The following is a 26,406-nucleotide window of genomic DNA, read 5'->3' as shown; positions in this document are numbered from 1 at the left end:
TCCAATGCAGGGGGTGTGGGTTCGATCCCTGGGCGGGGAGCTGAGATCCCACATGCCTGGCAGCCAAAAAACCAAAACATAAAACAGAAGCAATATTGTAACAAATTCAATAAAGACTTAAAAATTGTAGATTTATGAGTCAAGGCTAAAAGAGTTGGGATTTAATCCAGAGAAGAGCACAAATATAAGCAAGTCCATTGAGAGTTCTTATCCAGAAGAGTGTGACTTGTAGTTTTCAGGTTTTATCAGTGCAGGTGAACAGAAACCAGGTTTAACATTGCAGCAAGTAGGATTTAAATTAGACAGCTTGGGAGTTCCCTGGTGGCCTAGTGGTTAGGATTCCGGGCTTTCACTGCTGTGGCCCAGGTTCCTGAAAGCCTCGCAGAGAAGCCAATAGATAAATAGATAGATAGGTAGATAGATAGATAGATAGATAACTAACTAAATAAATAAATAAGACAGCTTAATGTTAGGTGAGGCAGTAATAATGTAGTGATTAAGAGTACACTGGAGTCAGACTTCGTGAGGACTACTGTATGAAAATTAGTCTGGGGTTCTTCACAAATAGAAGTGTCTCCTTTATGTAGAATGGTTTAAGAGAAGTCCTTGCTTGAGGCGAGGGACTGAGCAGGATGATCTCTTTGGATTCCATTCTTTCTATAATAAAGGAGCAAAATCCTGTCTTTTGCCTCTCTAGATTTCCACTTTCTTTGTCCTTGAGTCTTGCATGATGGTTTAGAAACATATGTCTGGTATCTGGCATTAACTGCGTGACACTAACAGAGAAGAGCTTGGAGAGGGGGAATTCACTGTTCTCCTTGCCCCTTCCGTGAACAAAAGGAGTGTGGAAGGAAACAAACATGCTCTGTGTTCAGCATTGTGTTCGGCTCTATCCAGACACATTTCATTTATTTATTTGTTTTTTCTTGGCGCTGTCTGGTCTTCATTGCGGCACACGGGATCTTCATTGTGGTGCGCGGGCTTCTCTCTAGTTGTGGCATGCGGGTTTTCTCTTCTCTAGTTGAGGCGCGCCAGCTCAGTAGTTGTGGCGCGCAGGCTTAGTTGCCCTGCAGCATGTGGGATCTTAGCTCCCCGACCAGGGATCGAACCTGCGTCCCCTGCATTGGAAGGCGGATTCTTTTTTTTTTAATATCTTTATTGGAGTATAATTGCTTTACAATGTTGTGTTACTTTCTGCTGCACAACAAAGTGAATCAGCTATATATATACATATATCCCCATATCCCCTACCTCTTGAGCCTCCCTCCCACCCTCCCTGTCCCACCCTCTAGGTTGTCACAAAGCATCGAGCTGATCTCCCTGTGCTATGTGGCTGCTTCCCACTAGCTATCTATTTTACGTTTGGTAGTGTATATGTGTCAGTGCTACTCTCTCACTTTGCCCCACCTTCCCCTTCCCTCCTGGAAGGTGGATTCTTTTTTTTTTTAATTAATTTATTTTATTTATTTATTTTGGCTGCATTGGGTCTTCGTTGCTGCGTGCGGGCTTCTCTAGTTGCGGCGAGCGGGGGCTACTCTTTGTTGCAGTGCGTGGGCTTCTCACTGCGGTGGCTTCTCTTGTTGTGGAGCACGGGCTCTAGGCGCACAGGCTTCAGTAGTTGTGGCACTTGGGCTCAGTAGTTGTGGCTCACGGGCTCTAGAGAGCAGGCTCAGTAGTTGTGGCTCACGGGCTTAGTTGCTCCGTGACATGTGGGATCTTCCCGGACCAGGGCTCGAACCCGTGTCCCCTGCCCTGGCAGGCGGATTCTTAACCACTGCGCCACCAGGGAAATCCCGGAAGGTGGATTCTTTATCACTGGACCACCAGGGAAGTCCCAGACACATTTCATTTAATCCTCTCAAAAAGCCATGTGAAACTGGTAGCTTTGTTCTCTTCCCCCAAACCACTCCCAGTGTACCTGTAAGAAACCTGGAGGTCAGATACATTGTCATTTGTTCAAGGAAAACCAAGGGAAAATCATTCCCAGGGACAAGGACGGATGCCCATGGTCCCCTGGCCTAGCTGTTTGAATTAACCTCAGGGGAAGGACTTACGGGCGTGGCAACCTGATGTATTTGTACTCCTCATGCCAACTGGAGCAGGATCTGGGGTGAGGGTGGGTGGTAGGGCAGCAACTATTCACAAGTTGGTGAATGGCCTTGGGAACCTATGGCCTTGGTTTCCCAGGCCATTTCTGGGCTGGGACGTTGTTGAGTTAAATTGGCATTTCAGGGACTTCCCTGGTGGTTCAGTGGTTAAGACTTCGCCTTCCAGTGCAGGGGGTGCAGGTTCGATCCCTGGTCGGGGAGTGGAGAGCCCTCATGCCTCGTGGAAGCAATATTGTAACAAATTCAATAAAGACTTTAAAAATGGTTCACATCAAAAACATCTTTTAAAAAAAAATTTGGCATTTCATTTTCATACTGAATTTATCATCGAGATCCTTGAAGACAAATGAATGTCTCCAATCTGGTGTTGTTAACCAGTAATGTGATCCAGCCCAGCCCCTCTATTTTAAAGAAAGTGTTGGCAAAGATGGGTGTGAAGGGTTGGGGTTAAGGTTTAGTTTTCTCTCACGTGGGTTTTTATACATACAATTAAAATCTTATTTAGTCATCTCAGTGCAAATTCATCTTGCCCGCTGGTTTTATTTGTGTTTCGAGTGAGATCTGAATCAGCTAGGGTACATCAGTAAACTTCAGTGAAGGGGGCAGGGCCCTGTGGTATTTCTAGCTCTTTGCCTGACCTGGCAGTGAGAGGCCACAGGGCTATGCGTTATAAGTGCTTATTATGTCATGAATTTGGCCATCCACCCATGACAAGGGACTAGAGCACCTTGTCTTCTTTTTGCTCTATGACAGCCCCATGAGGGTGGCGCAGGCCCTCACCTTGGGTCTCATAGTTGGTTGATAGCTGCACCAGGATTATGTGCACATGCTGGAGGTTTCCAAGTACATCCGCTACCTGGGAGCCTCCTAGGCTGACAGGCCCTCAGGTCAGGCCTTTTCAGACGAAGGGGGTGGAGACGAGAATTAGGAGGATACAGTTTTAGGCAAGTGAGGAACTATCAGGTAGTGACTCATTCAGAGGCCTTGAGCCAGGTCAGAGTACGGTGGAAGAATCTGTGACCTCTTACTGCTTTAATCCTTCTCCTTAAAAGGGTGATTATCTTACAAAATGCTTTCTGTACTGCAGAAGTTTTAGGTAGGCGTTACTGATGAGGACTGATCCTAATGCATTGTTTTAGGCTTCAGCTTAAAACAAGGGGAGTGTTTCCTAAGGGTTTATTTGGAGTTAATTCTGTCACTGGAACAGAAACCTCAGGGTGGGTCGGAGATTCTGCTGTTCCTACATCTCCATGGGCTGAGAGGTGGGAGGTGGGGATGCCGGAGAAGGTGGTAGTGGAAACTGAGTCTTGAACACATCAGAAACCTGCTCTGGGAAGGCATGAGCTGAGCAGCCTCTGTCAGTGCTGGCAGGCAGGTTCAAAGAGTTAGGACCAGCTCTCTGGGACTTCTTAGTAGGTGGAGCTAACACGAGAACTTAGTTAAGGAGAGAGCAGTCAGGTATTGGTGGAGAGTGGAACACGCATGGCGTGGATTTTGTTCCAGTTCTACCTTCTTAACTTGCGTTGGCAGCTTTTGTGTTTATATTCTTTGAGTTTATTTCCTATTTGATGTCTGAACTGAATAGCTGGGAGCAGGCCTGGCTGGGGGACTGCAGTGTGGTGGGAGGCTAAGTTGGAGGCCTTAGCTTCTGTGCAGCCTCTCGCAGTCAGTAGATACAGGTGATAGGAAAGGATTTAACATCGATGCCAAGTTCCCTCTTCATCAAAGGTCAAGTCCAGGCCCTGGCAGTTTTTGGTTCAGGTGCTTCTCTCAGCAGGCAGCTCCAGAAAGAAAGCTGGGGGCTATGAGGGCCTAGGCTGGAATATCACTACTCCCAACACAGGACAGATACGCTACCTCAGCACCATTCTGTCACCTCTCCTTTCTTTTGAGATCCTCTGTTTCCCACTGAGTTTTTTTCCCCATCTACTTATCTTCCAAGCCAGGCAGCAAACTGGCACAGAGTTTGGAGAGACAACTGCAGCATCAGGAATAGGATACTCCTGGTACCCAGCTGCCATGTGTTACCAGCAGGTGTGGTTGATAAGGTCCCAGATGGAGCATGGAATTAGGCAGACAGAATCTGCTTGCTTCATCTGACCCTATGTCTCCTGAGGGGCTGTCCTCCTTCCCTGTCCTGGGTCTCTTCTGCATTTCTGGGATTTCTGCTTTTGTTTTGAACAGACAGGGCTCCTCTCTGTTCTCCTCTCTGCTCCTCCACTACTAATTAGTAGTGTCTCTATCTTTGGCCTGACATAGGTTTCCCTTCTGCCTCTGCTTCCCTCAATCCTCTGCCCATTCTGTGACTCACTTCTCCAGGGGAGGCTCCAGGGCTGAACCACATTTACTGACCAGCACGCTGGCAGTAGGTCACTGGGTTCTCTTATCTCTTTCTTGTTCCCTTGCTTGTACTTTTGATCTCCCAGCCCTCCCTCTGCAGATGAATTTAGAGGATAATCAAATTCTCCTTTGGATATGAAAAGTTTATGGCACATGGGGGAATCTCTTAAGTATTCTTATTTTCATCAGATAGATTGTTTTGACTTAAGGGCAATAGAGGAAGTAGAAGTAGCAATAGCTAATGTCTTAGGAGTCCCTAGACACACCAAGGCCAGGGAGCTGGGGTCTTGAGGAGTATCAGTACTTCTCTTTTGAATGCTTAGGCTGAACGTGTTTAGAAATGTAGTAGTCACTAAGCCACTCTAAACGCTTACCTCCATCCCCAGCAGCCTCGTTTCCTTTTAGTTATTTCTAACAGTGGTATGGGGTGGTTAAGAGCATGGAGTCTAGAGTTGCAGTGCTGGGACTTGAATCTTCCTTTTATCTCTAATGTGACCTGGGGCAAATTACTTTAACCTCTCTGTGCCTGTTTCCTCATCTGTAAAAACAGAGATGATAATAAATAGGGTGATTATGTGATTCAAATGCAATAAATAGAATATAAAGTTTGTGCACTACGCCAATGCATGTTCCCTATTATAATTGCTATTATTGTTGATGCTGTCCTTGCTACTGGCCTTCTGAGGTTGTAGGATACTGCCTATCTAAATTTTACCCTTTGTGCTGAGACCCTGACAGCATAGAACTCAGCAGGCTAAGGAGATTGCTAATGAGGTCCCCTAAGATGGTCCTCCAGGAGTCTGGTCTCTTTAGAGAGACAGGGTGAGAAAAGCTCTAGCGGGAAGAGAAACAAGAGCTCTCAGAGGAAATTGGCATGCCTTCCCTCACCTCCCCCAGAGTTGGGTGTGCTTAAGGACCCCTCCTTTTTCAATACTTGGCAGAAGCAAAGGGCAGCCCAGAGAAAAGAAGAAAGGTGTTTAGTTAAGGAAGTTCGGTTTGGTTCTGCCCTTTCTTTCCAGGGTCCTGGTCCCTGGAGCCTCTTTCCTTAATACTCCTAGCCTTTTGCTTCGTCTGGCTGTGTCAATACAAGTCTAAAAATCTCTTTGAGATCCTTTCCAAGCTATTCAACCAAACCCATTCTGCAGTGACCTTTTACTGGCAGATGAAAAGCAGATGGCCTCCACCTGGTTTTGCTCAGCTGGTGGCATCAAACAGTGTGACGCTTCCTAAGAAGGGAGGTAGGGGACAGGGAGCCTTTCTTAGCAGGCTTTTCTGCCTTATTAGAGTAGGTCAGTCCCTTTTCCCCACCCTGTGTGATGGAGCACGGGGTAGGCTTGGGGTGGAAGGATGGCATCCAGAGTGGAAAGTCTTTGCGTTGGTGGTATAGTGGTGAACATAGCTGCCTTCCAGAGTGGAAAGTCTTTCATTGCCACTCATATCGCATTGGTGGTATTTAAGTTGGAGAGGGCAGGGGGCCCACTGTGAGTGGGATCAGGAGCCTATCCTCAGCTTGCTGGCTGCTCACAAACCTCACTTCTCACAGTGTTACCGGGACTTGGCTCTGGTGAGTCGTGACGGCATGAATATTGTCCTGAATAAAATCAACCAGATACTTATGGAGAAGTACTTGAAGTTGCAGGATACCTGCCGTACTCAGGTAAGGCCAGAAAGAAAAGAGAGATCCAGCTCAGAGACGTAACAGAATGGATCCTCTCCTAAGGGGAAGGGAAGGAGGAATCGGGGGTAACATACTACTACTACCTTTGTACACCTAAATTCTAATGTGATTGGATTAGCCCCTTTCTCAAATTCACAGGCCTTTCTCTTCATCTGTCTTTTCCTCTCTCCTTTAGTTGGTGTGGTTGGTACGGGAACTAGTGAAGAGTGGGGTTCTGGGAGCCGATGGTGTTTGCATGACATTCATGAAGCAGATTGCCGGTGAGTTGGATGGCAAGAACGTAAAGAAGAAAGGAGAGCAGCCCAGAGCGTAAATCCAGGCAATGGAGAATGATTAAGTACCTAAGGGACTTGATTCCTGGATTGCTTAGACTCTTTCCTTTTGACCCAGGCATCTTCTGGCCACGTATGTTGCAGAAAGAAATTGAAAAATCACTGGGGGCCTTTTGAAGCAATAAGTCTTGCCTCCTTTTCCTTCCTGCCAAACTCGAGGCCTGGTATAAAATAGGTGGCCTATTGTAACCAGTCCTCACTCTGGGGTTTCATGGCATATTGGACCAGAAAGAATCTGGAAAGAATGGGGAGAGAAGTAAGGGCAAAATAATTGGTTCTCATCACACTGTACTTTCAGAAACCCAGGCATCTTCTCTGGCTCCACCTCAATGTTCTGAACACTTGGGGCCAGTTTGAGGGACGAACTGTGTCACAGAACAGACCCTGACATTTAGGTTTTGTTATCTTCTTGGCATCAGTGACATCTGTCTGAGCCACTGAATATCCAAGAGGCCTGCCCCTGCTACTTCTATTCCCAAAATTACATGTGTTTGTTTAAAAATGACCCTGCCTCTCTATCTCACCATTGCCCCTTGGTTCTTTGCTTCCTCTTCAGGATTTTGTACAACACCGATGCTCCTGTTGTGATGTGTATAAACCTTAATCTATGTGATGTGTGACTCTGTGAACGTGGAATTTTTAAATTAGGACCCGGGGCAAGGCGTAGCATTGTTGTGCTGGCTGTTTTTATCCACTCTCCTGGTACTTTCTTCCCTGTTTGGCTTCTCCCAAATAGGGAGTCCCCACTTCTCATCCTAAGACTTTGGTCTGGCATTACTGAATGTTTAATTCAGCCCCAGGAAGTTTCATAGCAAGCACTCAAGACTGTGATACGTGGAAGCAAGAAACCCTTGGCCTGTCCTGAGCCTGACACAGGATTGGGGACATCCAGTGGCTGGACTGCAGCTCTTGCTAGCCACCTGCACTTCTCAGGCCCTGTCTGAAATACCATCCTTTCTTTCCAAGCATGGGCTTTTCATATCTCCTTCCCAGACATTCCCTTTCAGGGTTCACACTATTCCCATTCCAACCCCCTGTCTATGGAAAAGTAGCAGTTCTGGTTTCTGGAAAAATCCCAAACCTTCCCTTCCCTTCTCTCTGGAGTCAAAGGGGGAAACTTTAAAGCGTGACAGAACAGAAGACAGTTTTTCCAGCACTCAGAACATCAGTGATGGGATAACAGTTAGGGACGGACCAGTAGGATGGTGAAGAAGTGTACTGGATTAGCTGAGTCACTAATCAGAGCCATTCTGATTCTCTGTTTTCTCCCCCTTTGATCAGGTGGGGATGTTACGGCAAAAAATATCTGGTTGGCAGAGAGTGTTCTGGATATCCTGATGGAGCAGAGGTAGAGTCTATCGTGAAGGGTGGGGCAAGAGCCAGATATGGCCTCAGTGGGTGTGAGTGTGGGAAATGGGGATGCAAGGGTTGTGTGAGGACTGTTAGTGGCCCAAGAACACCTTAGGTTAGAGGGGATGAGGTGGGGGAGGGAGAGACCAGTGTATTGGTGGCAAGTGAAGGAATTAATGCCATGGTATGGCCCAGGGATGAAGGAGTGGGAAAGAAGGTCTTTGCTAAAATCTCTCGGAGCCCAGGAAAAACTCGTTTCATCTGATAAGGGTTTATTTTTGATGCAGACCTCCATGGAATGTTTATCTTTGGGGGGAGGTGGGGGAGAATGAGCTCAGCAGAGTAGGGCCAGCCAGCCACCCAGGCCTGGCAGGTACCCCTTTTCTCCCTTCCAAGACTATCCATCCTACCCATGCCCCCCTTCTGTTGAAGTGGCACAGGGGGTGGTGGGAGTGAGGAGGTCACTGAGACCAGTGGTACAGAGGGCATGAGGGGGCATGTTGGGCTTTCCAGCTGATTCTTTCCCTTCCCTGTCAAAGTAAAGGACCAGAAAATATGAGGGCTGTTCCATATATGAACTTGTTTGGGGGTGAGGCCTACCTCTGAGTCCTGTGGCCTCAGTCTTCCTGTTGCTTGATTTCAGAGTCTATTTCTGGGAGAGGACAGCAGAGTAGTCACGTGATTGAGAGGGCTGATAGCCTCCATATTTCCGATGGTTTAGAAGAATGGACCTCCTCCCTTATTCACACTTGTGAAAGAGGTGGCTGTGTTCTGTGCTCTGCCGGAGCTTGAAAGCTGTGCCAGGTCTGCCGTGCAGTGCCACCTAGTGCCCTGGGCCTGGATGCGCAGCTGCAGGTGCGACTGGCGGCACTTCTTCCGTCTTTGGTACCAGCACACAGCACATGAGATCCTAGTGGTTTCTTACCAGGTCTCTGCTTCTCTTAGGTCGCTGTGCCTTCCTAACGTCCTGGGTCAGGGGGTTTCACTTTCATCTCTCTTTCTGTTCATTACCCCATCCCAGGATTCAGATACATTCATCACCTCTACTAGCAAATCTTCCTAAAAAGTGATTTTTCTCATTTTGTCCCTGGTGCCAGATACCTCCTGTTCCCATACCTTAAAGCAGAATTCCACTCATTTGGGCAATTAGAGTGCAGTCTTAGTGTACAGGTGTCAGATAACTGCCCTACCTTTTCTCCTGCCCTCCAAAAAACTCACATCCTTTGATGCAAGTGAGTCCCTAGAAGTTTAAAACTGTCCTCTTCCACACCTTCCCTCTTACTCCTTCCCAAGTGTTTCTAGGGCCGTGGAATTAAAAGATAGCAGGTGCGGGAGGGAGACCCATCCCTGTGTCCTTGGCTGCTGCTTTCATTCTGTGAAAGGAAAAGTCCAGAGTCTCTTAATTAGGTGGCTTGAGCACTTTTCCGGAATCAGGATGTTGCCTGCTTGGATTAATTAAACTCCCTGTCTTCTTCCTCTGGTTCCCTGCCTTCCAGCAGGGGTGCCAAAGCCTTACAAACTACTTGCTTGGGGGAGACAGCTCCCCAGTTTTGGTGCTTTTGAGCCAGCATTGGAGTCTTTGGAATCTCCCCACTGTGTCTTAACACCCCTTTTCAAGCAGCAGGGAATGCACAATTCTTTCATTCCCCCCTTTCCTCAGGGAACGTCTAAAACTCCCGGGAAAATAGGTTTGCTCTCCAAAATCTCGTTCGTCTTTTCAGATTATGATTTAAGGCAGGTGACTCATTGACTGGGAGTGGGATCAGTGGCCAGAGAGCAAGCCAGGGGAAGGTTTGTGACGTGGTGGGCTGCTAATGACAAGCTGACACAGTGTGTTCTGAAATCTCCAGGGTCCTGAAAGGGTCTTGGTAATCCCCAGAGTCCTTGGGCCACACTTTACGAACTACTGACTGAGGGACACTTCCAAACCTTCTTCTTCATAGTCTGAGCCAGGTAGAAGCTCTGGCTTATCTTTGTCCCTTGTACCTCGACAGTGCTTGGCACACGATAGGCACTCAGTTAATGTTTGAGTGACGGAGTCAACAAACAAAATTATTTTATTGGAAGCTAAGTTCTTATGTGGTAAAGAGAGATTGCTTTTATTTAGCACTTACCTTTATTGGGCACTTGGTAGAGTGGAAGGAAGTTGTCCCTACCTTAGCCAGTTAATAGTCCAAGATAGATAACGACAGCAGGAGCGGGCAATTAAGGAACCAAAAACTTACTCCCAGTGCTAATCATCACACATCTGTGAGGCACTGGAGCCAAGTGTGGGGGTGAAGTGGGAGGGTCTAGACGGAGTACAGGTGCCAGTGTCTTCCCTCCCTGCAGGGAATGGGTATTGAAAAGCAGCATCCTCATTGCCATGGCTGTTTACACATACCTCCGCCTCATCGTCGACCACCATGGGACCGCCCAGCTGCAGGCCCTGCGGCAGAAGGAGGTGGACTTCTGCATCTCACTGCTTCGGGAGCGGGTGAGGACAAAAACAGTGTGGGGAAGTGAAACCCAGGATGGGACACCTCTTTCTGTTCTGCATGGTGACCTGGGGCCAGAGATGTTGTGTTGGAGAGGTGGAGGTGGTTCAAGGTCGGTTGTTTTTTCATCACTGTAAGACAGATGAGGATAGAAGGGTGGAGAAATCAGTATGGAGTAATCCTGGTTCCTAGAATGCTACCGGTTACGCTGGCATCCTAGGGATTTTCCTGGTCAGCTTCATGAACACTGTTGCACAGCACACCACAGACAGAAGCTATCTTGTGTTCCCACTGTTATGCTGTCTCCCCCACCTACCCACCTGGGTAATTGCCATGATCATGTGGGATTGTGAATTGTCCACTGTCAGATCTCCCAAGAGAGACAGATGCTAGAGTTAAGCTGTCTAATGCAGTAGCTGCTAGCCACATGTGGCAATATAAATTAAAATGAATTGAAATTAGGGCCTTCCCTGGTGGTCCAGTGGTTAAGACTCTGTTCTCCCAATGCAGGGGCGTAGTTCATTCCCTGGTCAGGGAACTAAGATCCTGCATGCCACACAGCGTGGCCTAAAAAAAAAAAAAATTAATTGAAATTAGATAAAAATTTGTAATTCAGTTCCTTAGTTGAATTAGCCACATTTCAAGCGCTCATTAGCCACCTGTGGCTAATGGGTGTCCTTTTGGACAGCACAGATAGAGATCATTTCCATTACCATAGAATGTTCTGTTGGACCAAGCAAGTTCTGGGGTAAGATGTCTGGGGCTCAACTTGCCAGCCCTAGCCTTTTTGAGTCTTAGTATCCCTTGACCTGGAGTGAAACAATTCTCGGAGGACAGGGCAACGGATTAATGTGAAAACCAGCAGGGCTTCCGCAGTTTCCAATAACCTCTCATCCTTGATATCAGTCCCCCACTTCAGCTGTCTTCCCCTGAACAGCTTGGAGCCAACCCTTGGTTCCAGAAAAAATCGTATAACCCCTTCGACCCTCTTTCCTCCCCTCCCTAGAACATGTTGTTCCTTCCTCCCTGCAACAGGTAAACAATCCATGTTTCTATTCTCTTTCCTGTTTCCTGCCGTCCACCCCATCTAGTTCATGGAATGCTTGATGATTGGCCGAGACCTCGTAAGACTGCTTCAGAATGTTGCCAGGATACCAGAATTTGAACTGCTTTGGAAAGATATTATCCATAACCCTCAGGCCTTGAGTCCTCAGTTCACAGGTAAGCAAGGGTTGGGGCAGCCTGTCCTTGAGAGGTGGCGTCAAGAGGGCAGAGGTTGGTGGACAGGAGAACGTTGGCAGTCAGATTGAGGAAGCTTGGGACTGGGCAGTCTCTGCCAAGCACAGCTGGGTGTAGGAACGGCAGGGCACACAGAACAGTTCAGGTGCTTCCCTCCCAGACAGCCCCTACTTGGCAGGCTCCAGCTGTCATTCAAGAGAAAGTGAGACAGAGAACTGTGATCCTCCTCCTCCTCCTGTCCCGGCAGCTCTTTGGCTCAAGAGGGGAGCTGATGACCAGTTGCCAGCTTCACTGAGTCTGTCAGGGGTGTCAGAGGTCAGCTTGTGAGACTGAGTCAGCAGAGGGGCTGGAATTTGTCCTGTAAGCGAAGGCTCCTCCCCAGGAGCAGTCATGCCTCTGAATTCCAAGGATCCAGCTTGGCCAAAATCCTCTTTGGGGGAGGAAAGGAGTCTCTGTGTGCCTCTGCCAGCAAGGCCCTTTACATTTCCCTTCCCCTTCCCAGGGTCCTCACGGTCTAAACAGTGACAGTGCAGCTTTGCTCCCCACCCCGCGTCCAACACGCACGTGTGTGCGCGTACATGTGCACACATAACATGAGTGCAGTAGTCAGGAAAGGAGAAGAAAGCCCCGGTTTTACCTTATGTTGTACTGCTCTTATATTGAACATGTATTGAGTTGTTTTGAGTGCCTACTGTGTGCTAGGCTCATGTATGTTAACTCATTTAATCCTCAGGACACCCCTGTAAGATGGATATTTTACTTTCCATGTTTACAGGTAAAGAAAATGAGGTTCAAGGAGATTAAGTAATTTGCCCAAGGCCACACAGCTAGTAAGTGTCAGAGGCAGGATTTGGATCCAGGTCTGTCTGACTCCAGAGCTCGTGCTTATGCCACAACCCACATTGATCCCAGGAGCCAGTGATGGGACCGTCAGGAGCAGGAAGAGAGGCTAGGGTTCCCCATATTTTTCCCTAACTTTCCCACATGTTGCCAACTGGAATAATATGAGTAGGGGGCTCTGGATGGCCAGTAGAAGAAAAGAATGAATATATCTTGGTCCTGGGGATGGTGGTTGGTTAGAGCAGATCATTCAGGTGCTGGTTAGAACCCCAACTTATACCTGTGCTCGACCTCTTGGTCATGTCTTAGAATTTCCCCATGAGCAAGACCACTGGCCATCAGTACCTGGCTCAGGTTGCCCACCTGCTTTGTATTCCTTCTGGTCCTCAGTCTTCTCTTTTCTCTTCCCTTGCACACTTGGTTCAGGTATCCTACAGCTTCTTCAGTCAAGAACATCTCGAAAATTCCTAGCATGTCGTTTAACCCCAGACATGGAGACTAAGCTCCTCTTCATGACATCCCGGGTAAGCTAACCTACTGCAGCAGGAAGAGAAGCTGCAGGTGCTGGCCTAGGCTTCTTCCTTCAGCCTGTAGATGTCTTACCATTGGTTACTGCCGGGTGGAGGGGTGGTCAAGTGTGTGATTGGGCATGGAGCTAAGAACTGGGGATATAGTGTTGAGTAAGACATACAATTCCAGTTCTTGTGACGCTTTCAGTCTGTCTAAAGGGGTCATTAAACCAATACTTGTGTACAAATAATGTAATTTACAAGTGTGAAATGTGCTATAAAAGGGTAGAGTGAGAGTGCTCATTCTGGGAAATGAAACTCACAGTTCCTCTGGGTGAACCTTGACCTCTCAGGAAGAGAGCTACGGCCTTTTGGTTTCCAAACATGGCTGAATTATGGCAGCATTGCTTGAGGAGCATGTTAAGAATACATCTTCCTGGATCTTACTCTCCCAGAGAATCTATTTGTGGAATCTGTATTTGTAACAGACTTTCCAGGCAGCAGTGCCTCTGCAGCCAGTCTGGTGTTAGGGAACCACTGCTCTAGCCAACTTACGGTTTCCCACGTCATCCAGGAGAACTGTCTAGATCTGGGCTGTCGCATGTGGTAGCCACTAGCCACATGTTGCAATTTAAATTAGTTAAAATTAAATAAAATTTAAAATTCAATACCTCAGTTGGAGTAGCTACATTTTAAGTGCTCAATCGCCACCATCTAGAAAGTTGTATTGCAGAAAGTTCTATTGGACGGTGTTGGTTTAGTGTTTTTTTGCTTTTTTTTTTTAACCTTTCTGCTCTCTATTTTGGTTGAATTGGGAATAGAAGAGGAAATCTAGATCTTTCCCCTTAGGGTTGCTATTTGTATCCACTTAGAGTCTGTTGAGGGGAAGGACTTGATGCAAGAAGGTTTGGAGAGTCTGTCTGCTTTGGATACTGATCCTGTTAGGTCATTCAGCCTCAGGAAGCTTTCAGTCAGTGCTGAGGAGACAACATTTTTTTTTTTTAAATCAAGGAAGATTTAAATCAGGATGTCTTCCCAAAGGCAGGGAGACTTGAGAGACAATACGAATTAATGAATAAGTTGTGGGAAGAAATTGAGGTCTAGGTCAAGCCGAGAGTTGAATGGTGCTCGTTTCCCTCTGTCCAGAGACCCCACCCTCCCTTCCCAGTTTTTCTTTCTAACGTCCCCTTCCCCCAGGTGCGGTTTGGTCAACAAAAGCGATACCAGGATTGGTTCCAGCGCCAGTACCTGTCAACCCCAGACAGTCAGTCTCTGCGCTGTGACCTCATTCGCTACATCTGTGGGGTTGTCCACCCTTCTAATGAAGTGCTGAGTTCAGATATCTTGCCCCGATGGGCCATCATTGGCTGGCTCCTGACAACATGCACGGTGAGGGGCTGGGCGTGGGGTGGAGGCTGTTGGGTGGTGAAGGGCCCCTCTTTCCCTTGTGTCTCACACTTCCATGCTTCTTCCTGACCCTCTGGGCCACCCGACCGCTAAGGACCCTTCTTTCGCTCTCTTCCTCCTGAGTGTCTCAGCCGTTGCCCCGCCTCCCTTAGTGTCTCTAGAAGTTTACTTACACTTTTTATTTCCCATGTGGGTTTAGGGTTGAACAGGTTCATCTACACCTTTACTGCCAATCTCCAAGCCTGGGTTTCTGAGGCAGCCCTGTCTTTCCTATCAGCTTCCAGAAACCACATGTGATTATTCCTCTGAATTGTTCCTGACTCAGATTCAGGTCTTGTTTTCCTTAGACCCTCACTTCCATGCCTTTTGGCATCAGCTCTGGATACTTCCCTTCTCCAAACATAGTGAATCCGCAGTGGAGCCATTTCCTTCCCAGCGTTTCCTCCCTGTGCCCGGGGTGGGAAACTTGTTCTCTGGCATCTAGCTGCCCTCTGACCTCTTCTGACAGAGTTCCCCCTCCCCTGTCTGACCGGGTCCTTGGAATGTGCTGATTCAGATATAACAACAAGCTATGCCTAAGGGTCTTTCCTTCAGGAATGTGCCTGGGGAGCTCAGCACAGGCAGCCGAGGGGCTAGTCTGAGTGTCTCAGCTCAGGGGTGATCAGGGGACCGCCCCCCCAGGCCCAGCTGTTCTCCCTGTGGGATCAAGGATGTGTTCTCCTGAATGCGTGAGAACCCAGGCCGTTGGTTGGTGAGACCACAGGGTACTCATACTCATTTACAGATTTGGGTGCCTTCAATCCTGCGGGAGGTCCACCCTGTCTCACTAGAAACTGAATTTCATGGATGGAGCAGTCACGTGGGCCCTGGAATCTGCCTTGGGTTTCTGCAGGAAAGGGAGCTGGTTGATGAAACTAGCCCTCTTTTTTCCTCTTTTTTTTCCAGTCAAATGTCGCTGCCTCTAATGCCAAGCTGGCTTTGTTTTACGACTGGCTGTTCTTTAGCCCAGACAAGGACAGCATTATGAACATAGGTATGTGACCGGGACCAGGCAGCGCCACTCCCCATCCCCCAGGCCCTGCTGCCTCGTCTCAGTGATAGCGGCCATAAATCTCAGGGCGGCATGGTGTGGAGGCAGCTTATCTGGGAGCAGTTCCGTTGTTCCTCATCACTGCTCCCTTGACCTGAAAGGAAAATTGCTTTGATGAGGCTAAGCGATCATTCCACCCCCTTCGCCCCATAGCCTTAGGCTTGGGCTTGAGTGGGGAGGGCCCAGGCCGAGGAAGAGGCTGTGCTATCTCCTGCTCCTCTTCTCCTACTGCCTCCCTCCTCCAAGCTGAGTGCTAGGGACAAGAAGGGAGATGAGGGCTATGAGCTGTTTTGGGGGTTGTCTGCTTTGGGGTCTGCTCAGCAGGACGAGGGGGGCGGGGATAGACATAGCTTTCTCTGGAGCCATTCATACATATTGATACCTCATTTTATGGAGCTGGAAATAGACTGTCTGACGTGGGGGGACCCTTACTTGCACACTCTCCAGAGCCAGCCATCCTGGTCATGCATCACTCTATGAAGCCCCACCCAGCCATCACTGCCACACTCCTGGACTTCATGTGCCGGGTAAGTGCCGTAGCCCTTTTTTTCTCCCCATGCTGCCTGAGCAGAGTTAAGTGTGTGTCCCTTCTAACCTTGTTGGTCAGTGCATAGGTCTTCCCAGTGCCCCTTGACTGTGGGAGCAGAAGTGGGTCATGGCCGTGGGTCCTATCTCCCAAGTTAGTGAATGCTTCTTTTCCTCATTCCCACTGTCTCCAGTTGAATCTTTCCATGTCTCCACTGGGTTTCTCAGCTTCAAGGATGATGACTTAAGGTAAAATCTGGTCTCCTTGAGGAGCAGCCAGGTTGAGTAAGAGTTTCCCATTTTAGCAGCACAGGACAATCAGGAACATTCCAGTCCTTTCTGCAGCCATACTTCCCAGTGTCTCCTGATTAAAACCAAAGCAGCTTTTTAGATCTAGTTCAGCAGAACACTCTGGATGGAAAGTCCTGTGCTCATTCGCTGCTCCTCTTCTTCCCTTCCAGATCATTCCCAACTTCTATCCACCATTGGAGGGCCATGTGCGGCAGGGTGTCTTTTCCTCCCTCAATCACATTGTGGAGAAACGGGTCCTGGCGTAAGGACTTTATGTGTCTGTGGGGCAGGGAAATGGGTTGTTTTCTCATTTTTCACTAGGTCGGGCACATCCAGATATTGCTGTACCATTGCTGACCCTTTCCCTCAAGAGGTATAAAAAGTACTGGCTCCACTGCAGACTGCTAGACATATGTCCTCTTGACTCTTAGAGGAATTTCTCTCTTGCAGAGGGCTTCAAATGCCTTCCCTGTGCCCTGGTGACCCTTCCCAAGGATCTGAGTATGGCCCAATTGTACCAGTTGGGCTTAAACCTATTTGCTTAACTCCATGTTGCGTTAGAAGTGAGGAGCTCTGATATTGACCTTCATTCATGTTCCCCATTAGGCATTTGGCTCCCCTATTTGACAACCCTAAATTGGATAAGGAGCTGCGGGCCATGCTGAGGGAGAAGTTTCCTGAGTTCTGCAGTGCTCCCAGCCCACCTGTGGAAGGTACAGACCCATCCATTCCATCACCTGTTTCAAAAGAGGGATGGAGGCATCCAGGGTGCTCAGACTAGAGCCCTTGTTTAGGATGTCATCCCTGTGCAGTGCTCTACCCTGTGACACTGTCCCATTCAATTTTTCTTTCCCTAGTTTTTTCTTTTATTCATTTTTGTGTCATCTTCCTTGGTTCTCCCTCTCCATCTAATCTTATCTGCTTTTCACTGAGCTCTCTTAACTCCTATTTTTTTCTCTTACTAACCTCTCCTCAGTAGGTAGAAGGCCTTCATGGAATGTGCATTTATCTCACTTAAGCTTTGCCCATCTCTTCTCTCTTCCCAGCCCCAGGTCCTGGCCTCTGATGAGAGGTTGTCATATTGGGTCTCAAATCTTGCTCAAATCTTGCTTCCAGTTCCACAGACACACACACACACACACACACACACACACACCCTTCCTCAAATCTTGCTTCCAGTTCCAGACACGCGCGCGCGCGCGCGCGCACGCACACACACACACACACACACACACACACACACACACACACACACACACACACACACACACACACACACACACACACACACACACACACACACACACACACACACACACACACACACACACACACACACACACCCTTCCTTTTTTGTTTTGGGGTAAGGGCTTAAGCCAAGCAGAGCTTCCCAATTTACTTTTAAATTAAAGAGCACTTGGGACTGTGCTTGGTCTTATCTACTCGCTGATCCTCAGCTGAGCATAGAGGAGGCAGGTTCTGTGCTGCTCTCATTCCTACCAAAATCCCCGCCAAAAGCCCTGGAGGGTTGAGGACAAGACGCCTGTCCTTCCGGAATTCATATTCCATTTAGGTCATGAACTCCTTATCCTCTCACTTGTCCTTTAGTCTCCCTTTCCCAGGAGCATGGGACAGAGGAGGCCATCAAATGCCTTGTCTTTCTTTACTCCCAAGTCAAAATTGAGGAGCCAGTTTCCATGGAGATGGACAACCACATGTCAGACAAGGATGAGAGTTGCTATGACAACGCAGAGGCAGCCTTTAGTGACGATGAGGAGGATCTCAACAGCAAAGGTGAGGCTGGCAGCAAAGGTAGTTCAGGCTTGTGTCAATCTCGAGAGGACTGGTTGGCAGGAGCAGCCTCTCTGCGGTCTCTCTGTCATCTTTGCCTCTCCGAGTTAGTTTTGTTAACAGGATTCCTGGATGAGACTCCAAGGTGCAGAACCCTGCACTTGGCACTGCAGCAGGAGGGTAAAAAGGAGAAGTGGTCCCTGCCCTCTCTTGCTTCCTGAGGCTAGAACACGCACATGCTCAGGGAAGTGCTTCAGGCACTCACAGCTCTGAGTGAACGGTGCACACGAGGCGCATGTCAGGAGGGCCACACTGTTCAGGGGGCTGTCTCTGCTTCTCGTGTCTGGGCCAAGTGACTTCTTTCCTAAATCACTCTCTTCAGGAAAGAAGAGAGAGTTTCGCTTCCACCCAATCAAGGAGACAGTGGTGGAAGAGCCAGTCGATATCACCCCTTACCTTGACCAGCTGGATGAGTCCCTGAGGGACAAAGTGCTCCAGCTTCAGAAGGGCAGGTGGGTGCCGGCCCTGCTCTCAGCCTCCGGAGGTCCAGCCCTGGGCTTCTTCCTGGAGCTTAGTGGGGTGGCAGAGTGGTGGGTTTGGAGGGGACGTGGTGGGGGTGTGTGGAGGGGTGGTTGAAGCTGCGTGGGAGATGCCTTCTGCAGTGTTGGTTGGGGGGTGTGGGCTGGGAGGGGGCAGCCGTGTTCCCCAGCATCCCGGGCTCTCACTCCAAGGTTCTGAGTAGAAGAGCCTCTGGGACCCGAAGCAGGGCTCTGGGGATTTCCCTTGTCTTTGGCCTCTGCCTGGAGAGCAGCAGATTCTGCCCTGAGGCCTCCTCAGCCACAGCCCTGATTCCCACAGAGCTCCTTTGTTTTGTCTCTGTGCACCGGAGTGTGCTTGAGCACGCTGTTCTGGGTGTGTGTCCTGCCCTCTGCTATCATTTACGTCCCTGAGATTTCCTCTCCCTTCTGCACTGCAGTGATACAGAGGCCCAGTGTGAGGTCATGCAGGAAATCGTGGACCAGGTCCTGGAGGTGAGGAGGAACCCACCCCCTTAAGGGAGGAAGCAGCCCAGCCTGCCCAGCTGGAAGCCCCGCAGGCATCTGACTGCCTCCTTCCCCTGCTCGAGATGGGTCCCCCTCTGATGGGGGAGGGGCCGGCTGATCCTGGAGGGAGAAAGCTCTGGGTAGTGGGGGCAGTTGAGGCTTGGGCCTGGGTGGTGATAGTCCCTCCTTGTCTTACCACCCAGGAAGACTTTGACTCGGAGCAGCTGTCTGTCCTCGCTTCCTGCCTACAGGAGCTCTTCAAGGGCCACTTCCGAGGGGAGGTGCTGCCCGAGGAGATCACGGAGGAGTAAGGCTCATCTTTCCTGACTGCTCCCCCACCCCACGCCCACCCCCCGGCCTCAGGGGGCTAGAAGGATGACCCAAGTCCTAGAGGCACCTTGCTGAGGACTTGGGAAGAATAATCTCTTCACTTGTTTTTATTCTCACACATACTGATTCACTTAAACGAGGATTTATTTTTGCCTGCCGAACAGCGAGCGTACTGGGGCAGTGGACCGGCACCCCTCGTGTGCGTCCTGCCCCTGCTGCTGCACCCAGCAGCCCCCGCCTTTGCTGCTTCAGGTGGGATCGGACCCTTGCCTGGAACCTCCCTGAAGGGCAAGAATCTCACTTGCAATGACAACAACCAGATTGTGGCTCAGTGTTAGGAACCTGACTTCTCTGTGAGCAAAGCCTCTGGGGCAGCGGGAAGTTTAACGTTGGTTAGGAAAGGAGCAGGCTGGCATCTAGCCTCAAGCTGGTTCTCCATGATATCTGCCTGCAAGCCACCCTTCCTCCCCTCACACGGACTCTCATATATCACCCTCCTCTTGTAGGTCCCTGGAGGAATCTGTGGGGAAGCCTCTCTACCTAATATTTAGGTAAGCCTCTCTACCTCATGTTTAGGTCCAGCTGTAGGAGATGCTGCTCTGCCATCCATCCTCCCTGTCAGCACGCTTATGCTTCTGTCCTGGGGTAATGGGACTCCCTCTCCAGGAGGAGGGCTATGCAGTGGGCACAGATAGCCATGCCCCCTGAAGTGCCATAGGAGAGTCTCCCCTAGGTAAAGCTGTCCTCTGTGCTCCCATCTCCCCCTCCAGGAACCTATGCCAGATGCAGGAAGACAACAGCAGCTTCTCTCTGCTTCTGGACCTTCTCTCTGAGCTGTATCAGAAGCAGCCCAAGATTGGCTACCACCTGCTTTACTACCTAAGGGCCAGGTGGGTGTGGTCCCCACGTTTAAGAAGGTGCCGGGAAGCATCCTGGAGAGCCTCTGTCCTACCATACCTCATTCCCATCCCCCTTTCCTGTCATCACCAGGGCCTTCTGTGTGTGTGTGTTAATAACAGCTTTAACGAGTATAATTCAGTGGTTTTTAGTATATTGACAAAGATGCACAGCTGTTACTACTGTCTAATTTAGAACGTTGTCATCACCGCAAGAAGAAACCCCATACCCATTAGCAGTCACTTTCCCATTCTCCCTTTCACCCAGCCCATGCAACGCTGATCTGCTTTTCTGTCTCTATAGATTTACTTATTCTGGATAGTTCATATAAATGGAATCATACAGTGTTTGATTTTTCATGACTGGCTTTTTTCACTTAGCCTAACGTTTTCAAGGTTTATACCTGTTGTAGCGTGTATCCGTACTTCATTCCTTCTTATGGCTAAATAATCCACTGTATGGATATACCACAATTTATTTACCCATTCAGTTGTTGATGGACATTTGGGTTGTTTCCACTTTTTTGTCTGTTGTGAATAGAGCTGCTGTGAACATTCATGTACAACTTTTTGCATGGACAGATGTCTTCAATTTTCCTGAGTATATAGAATTGCTGAGTCCAATGGTAACTCTATTTTTAAATTTGTGAGAAACTGCCAAACTGTCTTCCAAAGTGACACAACCATTCTATGTTCCCACCAGCAGTGTGTGAGAGTTCTAATTTCTCCACATGCACCCCAACACTTGTTGGCTTTTGACTATAGCCAGCCTAATGGGTGTGAAGTGGTATCTCATCCTTGTTTTGGTTTGCATTTCCCTGATGGCTAATGATGTTGAGTATCTTTTCATGCGCTTATTGGCCATTTGCATATTTTCTTTGGAAAAATTTCTGTTTGAATCTCTATTTTTTAATTGGGTATTTGTCTTTTTCTTGTGGATTTTTAAGAGTTCTTCAAATATTCTGGATACATGTCCCTTATCAGATATATGGTTTGCAAATATTTTCTCCCGTTCCATGGGTTGTCTGTTCAGTTTCTTGATGGTATCCTTTGAAACAGAAAAGTTTTAAATGTTGATCAAGTCCACTTTCTTTTTTTTTTGTCACTTGTGCTTTACTCCTATGTTTTTTTCTAAGAGTTGTGTAGTTTCAGTTCTTACATTTAGGCCTGTGACCCATTTTGAGCTAAGTTTTTTGTATATGGTGTGAGGTAGGGGTCTTGGGGTCTCTATGTGTTATTGCCCTCATTGCTCAGAGCCCGAAGAGCAAGAGAGAAAGCTTTCTCTAACCTGACCTGAGCCCTCTCTCTCTTGTTCTTTACTCTCACCAGATAGTAGCTTCTTCACTAATTGTGGTCTGAGCCCTGTCTGGAACACTGGGGAAAGATGGGGAGAAAGAAGAGTGTCTCCTAATTCCCATAAGTCACCAAGTCCTTGGGGGGAAGGCAGGGGGGCGCCATGAGACAGATTAGCCCAGGGCATCTTGGGCAGCAAAGTGATTCTAGAGTGAGGGTCTACTTAGGAGATGTTTGAGACTGGGGGCTGGGGTCAGGCTGCTGGCTGAGGCCCAACTGGTCTTGCAGCAAAGCCGCCGCAGGGAAGATGAACCTGTACGAGTCATTTGCCCAGGCCACCCAGCTGGGCGACCTGCACACCTGCTTAATGATGGACATGAAGGCCTGCCAGGAGGACGACGTGCGACTGCTGTGCCACCTCACACCCTCCATCTACACAGAGGTCAGCACCTCTATCCGTATCCACGGGGATGGGGCAGCAGTGCTGGCGGGCTCACGGGAGACTGCATTATCTCACGGCACACAACCCTGACCCTCCTCTCCCCATCCCTGCTGGCCTCGGTGGGCCCTTTCCTCCCACACCACAGCCGTCCCCTCCTTCTACCTCTCTTTATCAACTTGAAAAATGTCTAAAACCCCTAGAATTCTTGTTGTGTGAGTTGGGGTCTGGGATTATACACTTGTCTCCTCTGCTTTGGCCCCATCCTCTGGACCCAGGACAGGGCCCCCAACCAGATCCATGTTCACGTATCCAAAGCCCTCTCGCCGTCTGATGGCTCACCCTCCGATCTCTCTAATGGTTCTCAAAGACCGGGGCCTCTGTAGTGGAGACTCACCTTTCATTTCCCTGGTTCACGAAGAGTCTCCTCTAGGAATTGGGACATAGGAGGAGGTATCAGTGCTTCCTCCTCTTGGTGAAAGTTACCAGGAACAGGGAAATCAGGGCATAACAGGAGGAAGAGTGAGTCAGCCAAAAACTGGAGGGAGGAGGGGTGCAGATGCCCAGCTCCCTCCCTGGTGAACTGGCCTCTCCAGAAGGGACCCTGCCTACCCCGTACCCTGCACGCTCCCCAGATATACACACTGTCTACACCTCGTCTTTGGCAAGGGTCAGTATAGACTTGATTTCTTTGCTGCCAGAGATGCAAATGCTAATTCTGTCACCACTGCACACAGAGCTAGCTAACCACCATGTCCAGTCCCTTTCAGCTCTAGCTTTGTCTCTAGATGGCTCCCCATTCCTTTCCTTACACACACACACACACACACACACACACACACACACACACTGTGTGCACACACAGATTTAAAAACTTGGGTTCTGTAAGGATTAAATTTCCAGCTTCATAACTATTGGATCTTTGTTTAGGGATTTATATTAGGACCCCAGGTCTGGCTAGCCCAGCATCCCCTGAGCATGTGGTAGGGAGAGACGAAGATTTATGAGGTGAACGCTGAGGGGTGCATTTTGGACTTTTGCCCTACTTTCCCTCTTTTTCCTCCAGTTTCCAGATGAGACCTTGCGGAGTGGGGAGCTGCTGAACATGATTGTGGCTGTTATTGACTCAGCACAGGTGAACATAGAGCTGTCATCCCGAGAGGCCTGGGGGCAGGCCTGGGGAAACGGGGTTCTGCCTCCCCCTCGGCCTGCAGACAGGGAGCCTGTGTTCTCAGGCACCCTGCTCCTGGCTGCAGCTGTGTGCACCTTAGGCCCTGGGGGCTGGGAAGGAAAGCGGAGCCCCTGGGAGGCGAGCTGGGGCCATGCCAGTGTTGGTGGAGTTCCCCTTATTCTCCATATTTTTGGGCACCCCCGTTCTTCAGGGAAGCCGAGGGGATTGCGTTTTTAAGCTCTCAGTCGGTCTTCCCCTTGGCTTAGAATGAAAATGGTCAGACCATCTCTATTTGACCTTTCTATCATGCATAGGTCCCTACGAGGCTGTAGCTTGGCCTGTGTCCCTTCTCAGGCCTCAACTGGGGTCCCGTTTCTGCTCCTTCTCTCCACTCGTTTGCCCCCTTCATAGAAGGGGAAGCGTAGCACTCAAGAGCCCTTCCTCCTTTGCTTTTCTCCTACCCACACCTGTAATCCCGCCCCCCACGGCCCTTCCCTCAGCACAGGCTGGGATGGCTCAGAGGCCCAGACTACATCCAAGTAGAGGAGCTGCCTGTTCTCCCTCTGCCATCAGGACACAAGGGGTAGTTTTTCTTAACTGTTTTTGCTCCGAATAGGCCTGTGTTTATCACTGAAGCCAGTTGCTCCTTTGCCAGTCCCCTTCATCCTTCAAAGCCCCTGGCATCCGTCATGTGCCATTTCCTCCCCATTCCTTTGACTAGGTTTTCACTTCCTCTGGTTTTTTCCCTGAATGAGCCCTCCTGCTTCTGCTTCCATACTAGCTTCCTGGCCTCTTTTAGAACCAATGGGTTCTGCCTTCTTCCTCCTCCCCCTTAGCTCCAGGAGCTGGTCTGCCATGTGATGATGGGGAACCTGGTCATGTTTCGAAAAGACTCAGTCCTCAATATACTCAGTAAGTGAGCACGCAAAGCCCTGAGGTGGCCAGGGAGAAGAGAGAGGGGTGGCAGCCCTGTGTATTTTCTAGTAACAGGAAAGCTGGTTCTGGGGCTGAGAATGAGATAGAACGTCATTCCACCCTGCCGTGTGGCCTCAGGCAATGTCTGTCTGGATCTGTTTTTTGCTCTAAAAGTCCCTTGGCCCTCCAGCCTCAAGGCTGATGGGAATACAGAAGCTGTATGAAGACTTTGGAACTATGCTTTGTGTGAAAGGGAGAGTTTCTGTAGCCTTAGGATCACTGTCTCCACCCCTATACCATCCCTGCCTGGGGTGCTGATAGTCAGTGGATTAGGGGTGTGTGTGTGTGTGTGTGTGTGTGTGTGTGAGTGTGAGAGAGAGAGAGAGAGAGAGAGAGAGAGAGATTGAGAATATGAATGAGGGTATCTCTTCTCTGTCTCCTCAGTCCAGAGCCTGGACTGGGAAACCTTTGAGCAGTACTGTGCCTGGCAGCTCTTCCTGGCCCACAACATCCCCCTGGAGACCATAATCCCCATCCTGCAGCACCTCAAGTACAAAGGTGAGTCGGGTTGTGGGTGTGGAACACGGCAGGGAGAGGGCACTCCCAGTCCAGCTGCTGCAAGGCTTAGGCCTCTGGGCTTCTTTCTAGATGAGCCCAGATCCACCGTTCCCCTTCCCACCAAAGTGCCAAGTGCGAAAAGGCAGGCTCCCTGTCAGTCGCGTCTGCTCTTTAGGTGTATCCTGCAGGCCTCCTCTGAGCCAGGTGCTAGACTGGGGCTCAGGTGGCTCGGGATTTTAGAGGAGTGGGTTAGGGGATTGTTCTTCCTGGTTTCTTGTTGAAGATTATCTTTGCTCCTTGCAGTGGCTGTTGGTTGGGGGGTGGGAGAGGTGCCAGGATTTCTTGCTGGAATTTTGCATTCCTCTGAACAGCCTCTACCCTCCCCCACAGAGCACCCAGAGGCCCTGTCCTGCCTACTGCTTCAACTCCGAAGAGAGAAGTGAGTTCCACCCTCGGGGGCTCTTTAGTCCTCAATCTCAGCATACCAAGAGATGCTGCCATGTGAAGGACTCCTGTCCTGCTCCTTTGGCCGTGTTTTTTCCTATTGTTGACATCTGCTTATTCTACCCTTCCCCCAAAGTGATTTACAAATAAGCAGCTCCCTTGGGATCTGGGCTTCCTCTCGACTTTACCCCCCTGCCCACCAGGAGCTGCCCTCAGAGGTGGGGACCGGACATCCCTGTTTCCTGCTGCCACAGCAGTTCTAATCCCCGGTGGCTCCTGCCCCCCTCCCCCGTGCTCCTGAGGCCACCATACGGCTAATCCAAGAGGAGGAAGGGTCAGAGTATAGGGGTCAGACACCATCCTCTCGCTCAACCTGCGGAGAGCAGAGCCAGCTGGACCCCCGTGCTCCCTGCCAGGGGTGGGGCGGAGAGGGCGAGAAGGCAGAGGCCCCTCCCTCCACCACAGGCACTTTTCCAAAAGCCCCAGATAAATGGGGCCACAGCTGTATATCTTTTCCTTCCTACCTTCTTGCCTTCCTTCCACCTTTTCTCCTCTCTTGGCTGGGAGAGTAGAAATGGTCCAGCGCTTCCTAAAGGAGGCAGGAAGGTTGGAGGGCTGCGTGGGGGCTGTGGCTTCCCGCCGCCTCCCCTGTACCTTCCTCGGGCTAGACACCAGGGTGGCCCACCCACCTAGTCGGGCAGGGGTTGAGGAGCACGCACACACCACACGCTTGTCCTCCTGCCTCCCTGGCCCACTTCCTGAGTGTCCTGGGCAAAGTGCGGAAGACTCAGTGGGCCTCCCTGCCAACACATGCACGCGCACACACACACCTTCTACTGTCACAGAAACTGAAGAGTCTCACTTCTTGTCTCCTGGCTTCCGCAGAGGATGAAACTAGGCATTCCTTGGCCCAAAGAGAAGAAGGAGAGGGATGTGAGAGTAGGAAGCTACTGCAAGTTGGGGGTGGCGCAGGGATGGGGAGGCCGAGGTTTGGGGGAAAAGCCGGTGGGAGAGCCTCAGGGGTTCCTGTGGCCAGCTGTGTCAGCAGGGCGCTCCGCTCCCCTTGCCCCCCAGGCCCAGCGAGGAGATGGTGAAGATGGTGCTGAGCCGGCCCTGCCACCCCGACGACCAGTTCACCACCAGCATCCTGAGGCACTGGTGCATGAAGCATGACGAGCTGCTGGCTGAGCACATCAAGTCCCTGCTCATCAAGAACAACAGCCTCCCGCGCAAGAGGCAGAGGTGGGACCCTCCATGCCAGGGCTGCCCGCTGTCCACAGGCCGGCACCAGGGCCGTCCAGTTTGGTCCCTGCCTGGCTTGTGGGCGACATCTAGTGGTG

General features: G+C 49.9%; 1 protein-coding gene across 1 annotated transcript in view; it reads left to right on the top strand.

Moving 5' to 3' along the window:
• Window positions 1-26,406, top strand: part of INTS3 (integrator complex subunit 3) — a 38,010-nt gene that overhangs the window by 9,728 nt on the left and 1,876 nt on the right. Inside the window, exons 4-26 of the mRNA XM_082435550.1 lie at window positions 5,992-6,105; window positions 6,302-6,386; window positions 7,740-7,806; window positions 10,140-10,284; window positions 11,377-11,506; window positions 12,791-12,888; window positions 14,071-14,262; window positions 15,226-15,313; window positions 15,818-15,897; window positions 16,357-16,448; window positions 16,793-16,899; window positions 17,861-17,980; window positions 18,360-18,489; window positions 18,954-19,008; window positions 19,224-19,327; window positions 19,857-19,901; window positions 20,121-20,240; window positions 21,828-21,981; window positions 23,045-23,113; window positions 23,986-24,061; window positions 24,509-24,622; window positions 25,013-25,061; window positions 26,141-26,308. Of these exons, the coding sequence (XP_082291676.1) occupies window positions 5,992-6,105; window positions 6,302-6,386; window positions 7,740-7,806; window positions 10,140-10,284; window positions 11,377-11,506; window positions 12,791-12,888; window positions 14,071-14,262; window positions 15,226-15,313; window positions 15,818-15,897; window positions 16,357-16,448; window positions 16,793-16,899; window positions 17,861-17,980; window positions 18,360-18,489; window positions 18,954-19,008; window positions 19,224-19,327; window positions 19,857-19,901; window positions 20,121-20,240; window positions 21,828-21,981; window positions 23,045-23,113; window positions 23,986-24,061; window positions 24,509-24,622; window positions 25,013-25,061; window positions 26,141-26,308 (2,402 nt within the window). The remainder of the gene's footprint in view (window positions 1-5,991; window positions 6,106-6,301; window positions 6,387-7,739; window positions 7,807-10,139; window positions 10,285-11,376; window positions 11,507-12,790; window positions 12,889-14,070; window positions 14,263-15,225; window positions 15,314-15,817; window positions 15,898-16,356; window positions 16,449-16,792; window positions 16,900-17,860; window positions 17,981-18,359; window positions 18,490-18,953; window positions 19,009-19,223; window positions 19,328-19,856; window positions 19,902-20,120; window positions 20,241-21,827; window positions 21,982-23,044; window positions 23,114-23,985; window positions 24,062-24,508; window positions 24,623-25,012; window positions 25,062-26,140; window positions 26,309-26,406) is intronic.

The sequence above is a fragment of the Balaenoptera physalus genome (genome assembly GCF_965194825.1).
Source record: "Balaenoptera physalus genome assembly, chromosome: 1".
Taxonomy (NCBI): domain Eukaryota; kingdom Metazoa; phylum Chordata; class Mammalia; order Artiodactyla; family Balaenopteridae; genus Balaenoptera; species Balaenoptera physalus.
This window is presented reverse-complemented; position numbering and strand designations above follow the sequence as displayed.